General features: G+C 40.2%; 1 protein-coding gene across 1 annotated transcript; it reads left to right on the forward strand.

Annotated features, from left to right (window-relative positions):
* The first annotated feature begins 424 nt into the window (after nt 1–424).
* Nucleotides 425–10,727, forward strand: LOC125508825 (ABC transporter G family member 41-like). The gene is made up of 23 exons (XM_048673619.1): nt 425–971; nt 1,080–1,165; nt 1,273–1,357; nt 1,514–1,673; nt 1,916–1,992; nt 2,215–2,268; nt 2,348–2,438; nt 2,901–3,202; nt 3,477–3,758; nt 4,758–5,071; nt 5,420–5,580; nt 5,732–5,835; nt 5,915–6,068; nt 6,379–6,510; nt 6,588–6,661; nt 6,768–7,100; nt 7,306–7,596; nt 8,522–8,605; nt 8,906–9,039; nt 9,299–9,532; nt 9,613–9,784; nt 9,872–10,126; nt 10,238–10,727. The coding sequence occupies exons 1-23, from the start codon at nt 432–434 to the stop codon at nt 10,505–10,507; spliced, it is 4,389 nt and encodes a 1,462-aa protein (XP_048529576.1). The 5' UTR covers nt 425–431; the 3' UTR covers nt 10,508–10,727.
* The last annotated feature ends 779 nt before the right edge of the window (nt 10,728–11,506 follow it).

An 11,506-nucleotide genomic window follows, 5' to 3' on the forward strand; every position in this document is an offset into this window, starting at 1 on the left:
GCTGTGGGACTCGGCCAGCATGCAGTGCACGTCCCCAAGAAGTTAGGACAAGACAAGGAAAAGCCAGTGCACTAGGAGAGAGGCACGCGGCGGATGAACAAGTGTATAGATACGAGTACCCTTATCATCGAGTAAACTAATGGCGGGAGACTCGGCCGGCTTGCGATAGTGTTGAGCCAATCGATAATTTTACTGTGAGTGATGTGCTTGCAGCCTTGCACCCGCCTTGTCCTTGTGGACATAGCATAGCTTGCAGAGATTCATACATTTGTAACTAGGAGAAATTTCTAGTTGAGTACAGTCAAACGGCATCCAGTCAAGCGAGCTCTTTTTTTTTAATTGAAAAAGGGAGAGTATATAAAGTCCCATGCATTGGCTGGCTGGTTCATCAGCGAAGGAAAGAAACCGAGGCAGCTACGAGGAGGTGATCGATGAGCAAGGTGGAGATGGGTGACGAGGAACAAGGACAAGATGTTCTTGCGGTAGATGATCCGGAGAAGAAGTCGTCGGCTGCGAGCGGCAGGCTGCAGCTGTCGCCGTCGTCGTTGAGGGAGGCGCTCTCCTGCACCTCCTCCTTGTCCCTGAGAGAGCAGCAGTACGACGAAGAGGGGGAGCTGAAATGGGCGGCCATCGAGCGGCTGCCCACCTGGGACAGGCTCCACACCTCGCTCCCGCTCCATGCCAACGAAAATGGCAATGCCAACGGCAATGGCGTTCGTCCGCTGGAGCCGGTGGACGTGCGCCGGCTGGGGGCGGCGGACCGGCGGGAGCTGGTGCACACCCTCATCGCCGACATCCACGAGGACAACCTCCGCCTGCTCCGGTACCAGCGCCGCAGGATGGACAGGGTCGGCGTGCGGCAGCCCACGGTGGAGGTGCGGTGGCGGAACCTCCGCGTCGACGCCGAGTGCCAGGTCGTCGATGGCAAGCCGCTCCCCACGCTCCTCAACTCCGCCATCTCCACGTTCTCGGTACGTAATTCATTCGTTCATCTCGCCGCTCTGTTCTTCTCTTCTGTACTAGTATTAGTCGATCGACTCGCCACCTGTTCGCTCAAATGCCACGGTTGCCATCTGCAGCTGCTCACCACCATGCTCGGCTTCAACCGTCACCAAGAAAGGATCCACATCCTCAAAGATGTCACCGGCATCCTCAAACCTTCCAGGTGAGCTTCCTCCTGCTATTTGTCCATGTACTTGCTGATCGACATCCCTCTTTCCTTCCTCCCTCATCATCAGTATTTGTCCAATCTGTGTGTACATTCTGATGCAGGATGACCCTTCTCCTTGGACCCCCGGGCTGTGGCAAAACCACCCTTTTGCTAGCACTTGCTGGAAAGCTCAACAAAAATCTCAAGGTATCCCCACTCTTTTCCATCGACACATGTACTTGGTCATTCAAATAATGGGCATGCACTCCACAGTGTAGGTCTGAAATTGCACGCAGAAAACAGAGAAAATGCTGTATTTCAGTACTTCCTTTACTCACATAGTATGCATGTGTGGGTGCGTAGGTAACAGGAGAAATTGACTACAATGGTGTCAAGCTGCAAGATTTTGTTCCAGAGAAGACAGCAGCTTACATTGGCCAGTATGATCTTCATGTCCCTGAGATGACTGTCAGGGAGACGCTCGACTTCTCTGCAAGATTCCAGGGTGTTGGCAGCAGAGCAGGTATTTTCTTTTTCCTGGGACCTGTTTTTTTTTGGAAAGGAAGTTGAAACCCCCCGGCCTCTTCATCAATAAGATGCACACAACAATTTCTGGGACCTTGTTACTCAAGATTTTTTAGGGACAGCAAGCAACTAACTAATCTAAGCAAATGCCCCATAGTCAGAAAGACCTTGATTTTAGGAAATATTAATTACCCATTCTATCTACTAAACTGAGTGCTCTCAATTTCTTGTACAAAATAGAAATCATGAAGGAAGTCATTAGAAGGGAGAAAGAGGCTGGGATCACCCCTGACCCCAACATAGATACGTACATGAAGGTAAATACTGACCTATTTTGCTATAATGTTGTAACATTTCTGCGTGTGCCCATTGGAACCCTTTTCTCTGATAATATTGAATCAAACCTGAAAACACCATCTTTCTGTCAAGTGCCATAATATTTTTTCAGTGATTCTTGAAAAAGAACAAATAGTATCATGTGTGTACAGAACAGTTCACTTTAGCTGCAACATTTACTATTGCTGTGCACTTTCTTATAGGCAATATCTATGGAAGGTTTAGAAAGAAGCATGCAAACGGACTACATTATGAAGGTAAACAATGTTCAAAGAATAATTCACTGGTTCTAGCGCACAATGTTTTTCGTGTGCATAATCCATTCTTGCCTGACAGATAATGGGACTTGACATATGCGCCGATGTACTAATAGGAGATGCCATGAGAAGAGGTATTTCAGGCGGTGAGAAGAAAAGATTAACCACAGGTGAATTTACAATACATATGACATTTTCAGGATGGTTTTATTGTCTCAACTATAATCTTGTAAATGATATTTCTGCAAGATAAATAAATAAATAAATTTACTATTCATTGACTAAAATTCCTTAATTGCATATTGGAAGGTATGCACTTTTTCTGGTGGTTAATTGATTTTGTCGATGCTTTCTGTACTTTATTATTACCATGAACTAATATGAAACTCGCCACAACAAAGTTAACAACGGGGGTATGATAAACCATAAATTTCTGTTGTCATGAAAGCACACAAACATGAACTAATCAACTTAGCATGATTCTTCTCTACTTTTTAGAATGTAGCTGTAATGTGTTATATTCAGTTCATGTAATCCCAACCTCAATTTTGGTCTATGTAGGATAAATAATATAAATTAATTCGATACTTGATGCTTATTTTTCTTCACTTGTAAAAATTCCTTACAAGCAGGAGAGATGATAGTAGGACCATCAAAAGCGCTCTTCATGGATGAAATATCAACTGGGCTGGACAGTTCTACCACCTTCCAAATTGTTTCTTGTCTCCAACAGCTAGCTCATATATCAGAGTCTACCATACTGGTCTCACTCCTTCAACCAGCACCAGAGACTTACCAACTTTTTGATGATATTATCTTGATGGCTGAAGGACAAATCGTATACCATGGTCCTAAGAGCTGCATTATGAGTTTCTTTGAATCCTGTGGCTTCAAGTGCCCTGGAAGAAAAGGGGATGCTGACTTCCTTCAAGAGGTATTTAGCAAAATATAGTCATTTATATAGTCTGAATTGCTCATGTCAAAATAAGCATCAATAGCATCTAGGGAGTCATGTAAGCATGGTTCACCTTGTCATCTAACAAAGTGTACGATTTATACCTATAGTTTTGATGTGAATTCAATGAAAGCAAAAATGGTTAATATGAAGTAATTGGGTTTAGATTACGATAACCTGAGTTTGTCATGCTTATTTTACTCTTGCTTACACTCGAAGGTAGTCCACTCTTAACAACTTATGTATTACATAGGTCCTGTCAAAAAAAGATCAACAACAATACTGGAGCCGCACCGAAGAAGGATATAATTTTGTTACTGTTGATCAATTCTGTGATAAGTTCAAAGCATCTCAAAGTGGTCAGAATCTTGCTGGGGAGCTTTTGAAGCCGTATGACGAATCTAAAGGACATAATAATGCCCTGTCCTTCAGTATCTACTCATTATCCAGGTGGGATCTACTCAAGGCATGTTTTGCACGAGAGCTCCTTCTTATGAAAAGGAATGCCTTCATCTACATAGCAAAAACCATTCAGGTAAGGAAGTCGAAGCTATCTTGGAAAAAAAAGTGATTGATGCATGGGAATTTTGTGCCTAGTTTTACAGTGCTATTTAGAATGTCACATGCTAGGTGTTTTATGGGTGTAGATTCAGTTCTAGTCTGTAAATGCATAATCCTGAAATTACATGCATTATGCTCAGTATTAGTTACCGATCGAAATATAGCAAAATCTAGATCTTGTGTACACTGAGAACATTGAACTCTTGGCCCTAAAGCAATGTGATGCAATAAAGTTCTTGTGCTACTATGGAGGTCTGCAGGTCTCAATAAAGCTTTCACACTAAAAGTTGAGATCTATGTTTACATCTACATTTGAGTCACTTTCATCTCTCCAGTGAACTGCAGCATTAATATATATAGTACCTCCTCCATTCCAAATAACTTGAAGTTCTAGGTTTATCCTAATCCAAACTTCTTTAAGTTTGATCAAGCCTATATAAAAATATACCAACATCAACAATACCAAATTTGTTTCAGTAGATTCATCATAAAATATATTTCCATACCACATATATTTGATGTTGCACTGTGCAGGGGTAAGGCTTCACTCGTATAATCCTTCCCCATACCCCACCTGGTGTGGGAGCTAGATATTATCACATTTTTCTATAAACTTTATCAATATTGAGAAGTTTGACTTAGGACAAAGCTAGAACTTCAAATAATTTGGAACAGAGGGAGTAGACAATAAAGGTAAAGATTGATGCCGTATGTAGCTCTAGTTGTGCTCAAATGCGAAATATTGTAGGAATAGGGACTGTGTGCTTAACACAGATTACATGGACTTGTAGCCATCTTGCAGTATTTTCTTCTGCACACTGAGAACATTGAACTCTTGGCCCATATAGAAGTCTACAACAGGAAGTTTCCCAGCATGTCAGCATCTTATTCTACATTCAGTTCCTACTCAGTGTGAAATTTCAGGACTTAAACATGCACACCATAAACTAACATATGTATTTCTGCGCTGCAGCTTGGATTACTTGCTGTTATTACTGGGACAGTATTTCTTCGCACACGTATGAGTGTTGACAGAATTCATGCTAACTATTATATGGGTTCACTCTTCTATGCGCTCCTGCTGCTGATGGTGAATGGATTCCCTGAGCTGGCCATGACAATTGACAGTCTGCCGGTCTTCTACAAACAGAGAGACGACTACTTCTATCCTGCATGGGCTTATGCAATACCATCTTTTATCCTAAAAATTCCAGTCTCTTTAGTTGAGTCAGTAGCTTGGACAACAATATCCTACTACCTGATTGGCTATACCCCGGAAGCATCCAGGTAAAGTTTACAATTCTGTTGTAGAAACTAATTACCAAGTGGGATGGGAGCACTAGTTGAACTACAACAATATTTTGATTGAGGAATTATCATCATTCACCCAACTCGAGTCATTTAGATGTGGAGTATAATCACCCAATGAAAAATAAAAGATTCTTGCCAGTGAAAATAGTCCAAAGTATAGCATTGTTTATAATGGTTTTGCTGTGATCTGGTGTATTGTAGTCGAACATAAAAATCCCTTATCTAACACTATATTTACTTTTCTTTTAGAATTTCTTTCCGCGAAAATAGTTTTTTCAGTTGCAATACTTGCTTTGTGGTAACATGCACGATTCTTGTGTTCAGATTTTTCTGTCAGCTCCTCGTCCTCTTCCTCATGCACACAGTAACATTATCAATGTTTCGATGTATCGCCTCATACTGTCAAACAATGGTGGCTGGTTCAGTTGGTGGTACGATGGCATTTCTAGCCACCCTTCTGTTTGGGGGTTTCATAATTCCTCGTTGTAAGACACTCCCTTATTTTCTTCCCACAAAAAAAAGAATACTCCCATTTCATATTGCTAACAACAGATGAGTCCTAATTTCTTGCAAAAGTAGGTCGTCCTCAATTATTAAGCAAGCATCACTAACATTTTCAGTGCCGTGTTACTACAGCATTACTGCCTAATTGGCTAAAGTGGGGATTCTGGCTTTCTCCATTGTCGTATGGTGAAATAGGCTTAACTGGAAATGAGTTTTTGGCACAAAGATGGTTGGAGGTACACTTTGGCATACCAAGTATGAATTAAGTTTAGAAACATGTAATATCAAAAGATACTTTTTTTTTTATCTTGATAGATCAAGGTATCTGGTGTAGCACTTGGAAGGAGGATCCTAATGGATCAAGGGGTAGACTTCTCCAGCTATTTTTACTGGATCTCAATTGGAGCATTGCTTGGGTTTACTTTGATGTTCAATGTAGGCTTTGCCATAGGTTTGACCATTAAAAAGGGTAAGTGTGACATGTACGAAACTGCATTAAGCTAAACAACTTAAATACTACTCCCTCCAATCCAAAATAAGTGTCGCAGTTTTGAACTTAGGTTGAACTAACCTTAGTTCAAAACTGTGACTTATTTTGGATCGAAGGGGGTATAATTTTCTAGTGTAGAAGTGTCACATAAATTGTGAACTCAACAAGCATATGCTAGAGAAGTAAAAAAAAACATGGGAAATGGAGCAAAAATAGTTTCGTTCAGAAGAACATACTGTTTGCTCTGGTTAGATATGCAACCTATTCTAATCTCCTATGAGCCTCTCAGTTCCAGGAACTTCTCAAGCTATTATCTCTCGCAATAAGCTTACCACATTTGATGGAGGAGACCAAGATAACAACACGGAAAATAGGATGCCTAAGTTACAAGCAGAGACTGCTTTGTCACCAAATAGGACCGGTTAGTTGAATTCTACACCACACAATACTGTCAATGGGATATATTTAGTTTGACTTCAATAATTAAATCTTGTGCAGGGAGGATGGTATTTCCTTTCACGCCCCTTATAATATCATTCCAGGATGTCAACTACTATGTAGACACCCCTGCGGTAATTCAAATATAGCTATAGCTAAAACATCTTTGAAAGCATGACCGGAGAGCTTAGAGCCATACCAAGGGCTGATCACTAATAACTAAGTATTTCTTCATTGCAGGAAATGAGGGGGCATGATTACGTGGAAAAGAAACTACAGCTACTCCACAATATCACAGGAGCATTCCAGCCAGGGGTTCTCTCGGCACTCATGGGGGTTACTGGAGCAGGAAAAACAACACTCCTTGATGTTCTTTCTGGAAGGAAAACTGGTGGTGTTATTGAAGGGGATATAAGAATAGGAGGGTATCCTAAAATTCAGCAAACTTTTGCTAGGATATCAGGCTACTGTGAACAAACTGATGTCCATTCCCCACAGATCACAGTTAGTGAATCGGTTGCATATTCAGCCCGGTTGCGCCTTCCACCAGAAGTTGATTCAAAAGCAAGAAATGTGAGCTATATTTGTCTCTCTTGTTGAAAATACAATATGGTATCGGAGCCAAGAGGTCTCAAGTTAAAGACCCTGCTAACGCAAACCTATATGAAAAGAATAAAAGTGTAGTGTACAGGGTTTGCATTCTTGTATCCTAGCCTCATAGGTGGTAGGAACAGTTGAGACGAAAATGTGAGCTCACCCGTATTCCTTTCCCTCGCAGGAATTTGTCAAGGAAGTTCTTGAAATAATTGAGTTGGACGAAATTAGAGATTCTTTGGTCGGAATACCAGGGGTAAATGGGCTATCAACAGAGCAAAGGAAACGGCTTACGATTGCAGTTGAGCTCGTGTCTAACCCCTCGATCATATTTATGGATGAGCCAACGTCAGGCTTGGATGCAAGGGCCGCTGCTATTGTCATGCGTGCAGTGACGAATGTTGCAGACACAGGTCGAACAGTTGTGTGCACCATTCACCAACCAAGTATCGATATATTTGAGGCATTTGATGAGGTAACTACTTTAGCTATATATCCCTCTCCAAGATTCTCTCTCTAGGCATCAAGAAATAAGTTTTTTTATAAGTATATTTAGCAATGGTAATTTTCCAGGTATAATAAGTATATTTAGTATTATAAGTGATGTATTGGATAAGAATGTCAGAAATCAGTTTTGTTAAATCAAACATGAAATAACCAAGTGTTATGGAACTGTGAAGCATTTGTTCACCTTTCAGTAATAATTGGAAATAGCCATGGAATAAGTTAACTATTAGACATGGAATAAAATCAGTTTCTACTTCAGATAGAACCCTTGACACTTTATCGACAGGAAACAAGCTACTTAAAGAACCCCAAATTAAGTCCAATGCAGAGCCTGCCTCAGACTAAAGTTTTCGAGAAGCTAACAGTGATAGTACAATCACAACTTTCTCTTACTGAGTGTTTTTATGGAATAAAATGGTACTCCCTCTGTTCCATAATATAAGAGCGTTTTTGATACTACACTCAGTTTTCTCAGTTTTATTGTTAAAACTGATGTTAAAACAAGCTGACACGTCCATTCACGCGGTAGAAACACATTAATTGGAGAAAAGAAAAAACTATGTACAACAGTTATCTTGGTTGTATTTTAGCAGTGCCAATTATTATTTATTTTTGGCGAGGTTAGCTTGCCAATTAACTATAAGTAGATCATGATAGCTGCATCTGTTTTAATTTATGAGTATCAAAGTTCTGTAGCAAAGGAAACTCTATTTCTGAAAATACATATGTATTTTCTAATGCATAATCGTGCATGTGGGCAATTCAGATAACCCCTAGACCTTAGTTCCAAAGTAATTTAGATGCATTATTAATCATAAATTCATTAACTAAAAAATAAATCCATATACAAGTGTAATACCACATTTACTAATTAGCTTCTCATATATATTTAGTTGATGCTGATGAAAAGGGGTGGAGAGTTGATATATGCTGGGCCAGTTGGACACCATTCATGTGAGGTCATCAAGTATTTCCAGGTAAGTAGTAATCTTAACTTGTCCTTACACAAAATAATTAAGTACATGCGCATATAATTTATACCGTCCATTTATATGTGATACAAGTCAATTTAAACATACCATTTACCTGATCTAATTATATTTTGTTTGCATCCTTTTTTGTTATGTATTATTCTGAACCCATTCTCCAGTCCTCATGATTTTGCAATCTACATAATACACGAAGGGGCAAGCAATATTAATCACAGAAGGCTATACTCAGTTGACCACCTGCCTGTGTTATACAAACTGGTGAAATTATTTTCTTTGTTCTTTCAGGCAATACCTGGGGTAGCCAGGATCAAGGAGAACTACAACCCATCAACATGGATGCTAGAAGTTACTTCTACATCTATGGAACTTCAACTGGGAGTAGATTTTGCACAAATGTACAGGGAATCATCAATGTGCAAGTAAGTTAATTTCAAAGAACCAGCTCAGTTGGCACTAGTAAACTATCCAAAGAAACGTTGCTTGTAAAATAGATTGTAAGTTTTGATCAGAATACCTGAAAAAAACAAAAACAGACTTGTGGATCTCAGAATGAGTTTTGATCAGAATGGAATATAAGCATAGGTCATCATAGCATACTTAACAGAGATATCATTTAGTCCTTAAATTATTGTTAACACAATATTCATGCTAACCAGTATGTAAATTTTGTAACCAAAGGGACAAGGACATGCTGGTGAAGCGATTGAGCATGCCAGTTCCCGGTACAAGTGACCTCCATTTCCCAACCCAGTTTCCACAGAAGTTTTGGGAGCAATTCAAAGCTTGCCTCTGGAAGCAGTGTCTGTCGTATTGGAGAACTCCTTCTTACAACCTGGTGCGGATTGTAACCTTAGCAGTGGCCTGCATTTTCTTCGGTGTGTTATTCTGGCAGCAAGGCAACATCAATCACATGTACGTAAGCCATCTCTTAATTATGTATCTTAACTGATGAATGTATGATGGCTAAAGTTGCTTCTTTTGTTTGAGGGTAGAAACGATCAGCAAGGTCTCTTCACCATATTGGGGTGCATGTATGGATTCATTCTGTTCAGTGGCGTCAACAACTGCCAATCAGTGATGCCTTTTGTCTCCGTTGAACGCTCCGTCGTGTACAGGGAAAGGTTTGCAGGGATGTACTCTCCTTGGGCCTACTCCTTTGCGCAGGTCCTATTAATCACATGAAGATTACTATCTTCAGATAGATTTTATTACTGCTATGTTCAGATATTGACTTATCTTTTTTGGGGATAGGTTGCCATGGAGATACCTTATGTGCTGGTGCAGGTAGTGCTCTTCATGTTGATAGCATATCCAATGATAGGGTATGAGTGGACAGCAGCAAAGTTCTTTTGGTTCATGTACACCATGTTGTGCACACTGCTCTACTTCGTCTACCTGGGAATGTTGATGGTGTCGCTCACCCCCAACATCCAAGTCGCATCCATACTTGCATCCATGTTCTACACCCTGCAGAACCTCATGTCCGGGTTCATTGTGCCTGCGCCTGTAAGTAAAGCCATCTGAACTCTACTACTAGCTATTATTAAGTATATATATACCATTACCATTATAGATCAAATAATGGTGCTTACAAAAAAATACATAAACATATGGCAGCAAATACCAAAATGGTGGATATGGCTCTACTACATCTCCCCAATGTCGTGGACGCTCAATGTCTTCTTCACCACGCAGTTCGGAGATCACAACGACAGGATGATCGTTGTATTCGGAGAGACCAAATCCGTCGCAGCATTCATGACGGACTACTTTGGTTTTCGCCGTGACCTGCTGCCACTGGGAGCGGTGGTCCTGGTAGCATTCCCTGTCCTCTTTGCCGTCCTCTTTGGTTACAACATCTCAAAGCTGAACTTCCAAAGGCGATAGACAGACACATTTTCATAGTAGTAAAACTGTAGCACGATATAGAATAGATATCGCAAACACACATATCTCTTTGTGCTAAAATTTAAAGTACGAGTTAGCTTACCAACACGAAAATGTCAGTGTATGTATTTTTGTGTAAATGGGATATATAGCAGAACAGAATTCCAGTATAGTACCTAGTAATTGAGAAGATTTGATACTGTAGTTAAGAGAGACTCTTTCACCATAGTTTGTCTTATTTGTTATTGTTGTAAATCATTTATTACTATTGTGAATAAATTTGCAATACAAGTCTTGTAGTGACGAAAAACCACAACACACAACCCTGACAATTTTCATGAGCAGAATAGAATTGGTATTGGTTACCTCCGGGAGATGCTTTGCGTCGAACAGGAATTTCCCTGTCACAGCCCTAGAATATTTGAGTGTAAACAATTATATTAGGAGCATCCATGCATCATGTATACATTTTATTTAATCTTAAAATAGGGATTGATCAAACCCTAGCAGATAATTAATTCAACTAGGTTCAAATTCGAACCTTTTCAATGAACCAAAATGCCCTTAAAAATGTTCATCATTTCTAGCACGATATGAAAACATTAAAAAAATGGTGCACATTTTTGAAGGAGTTATCTGGGCTTTGAATTAAGTCACTAAGTATTTGAATTGGGCTGTAAATTCCTATAAATATTTTTATAGCTCCAATAATTCTGAAACATGTTGGTGGCACTGGGTTTAGTCATGTTGGTCCACTTAATAATTTTCAGAATCAACAAAATTTGTTTGGTTTGAAAATCAAATAAAAAGATACTGAATAAATAGAAAACAGGAAAACAAATTAGAAAAACAGAGAAGAGAGAGAGCTTACCATGGCCCAGCACTGTAGCAGCCCAGCCTGCCAGGGGCATGGTTGTCTTCAACCTCGCGCCTTCTGTATCCGCGGCATGCCGGCACGCGCAAGGCCACCTCCTGCTTCTACCGACGCCCTAGACCGGC

This window comes from Triticum urartu, chromosome 5 (assembly GCF_003073215.2).
Source record: "Triticum urartu cultivar G1812 chromosome 5, Tu2.1, whole genome shotgun sequence".
In the NCBI taxonomy this organism is placed as follows: Eukaryota; Viridiplantae; Streptophyta; class Magnoliopsida; order Poales; family Poaceae; genus Triticum; species Triticum urartu.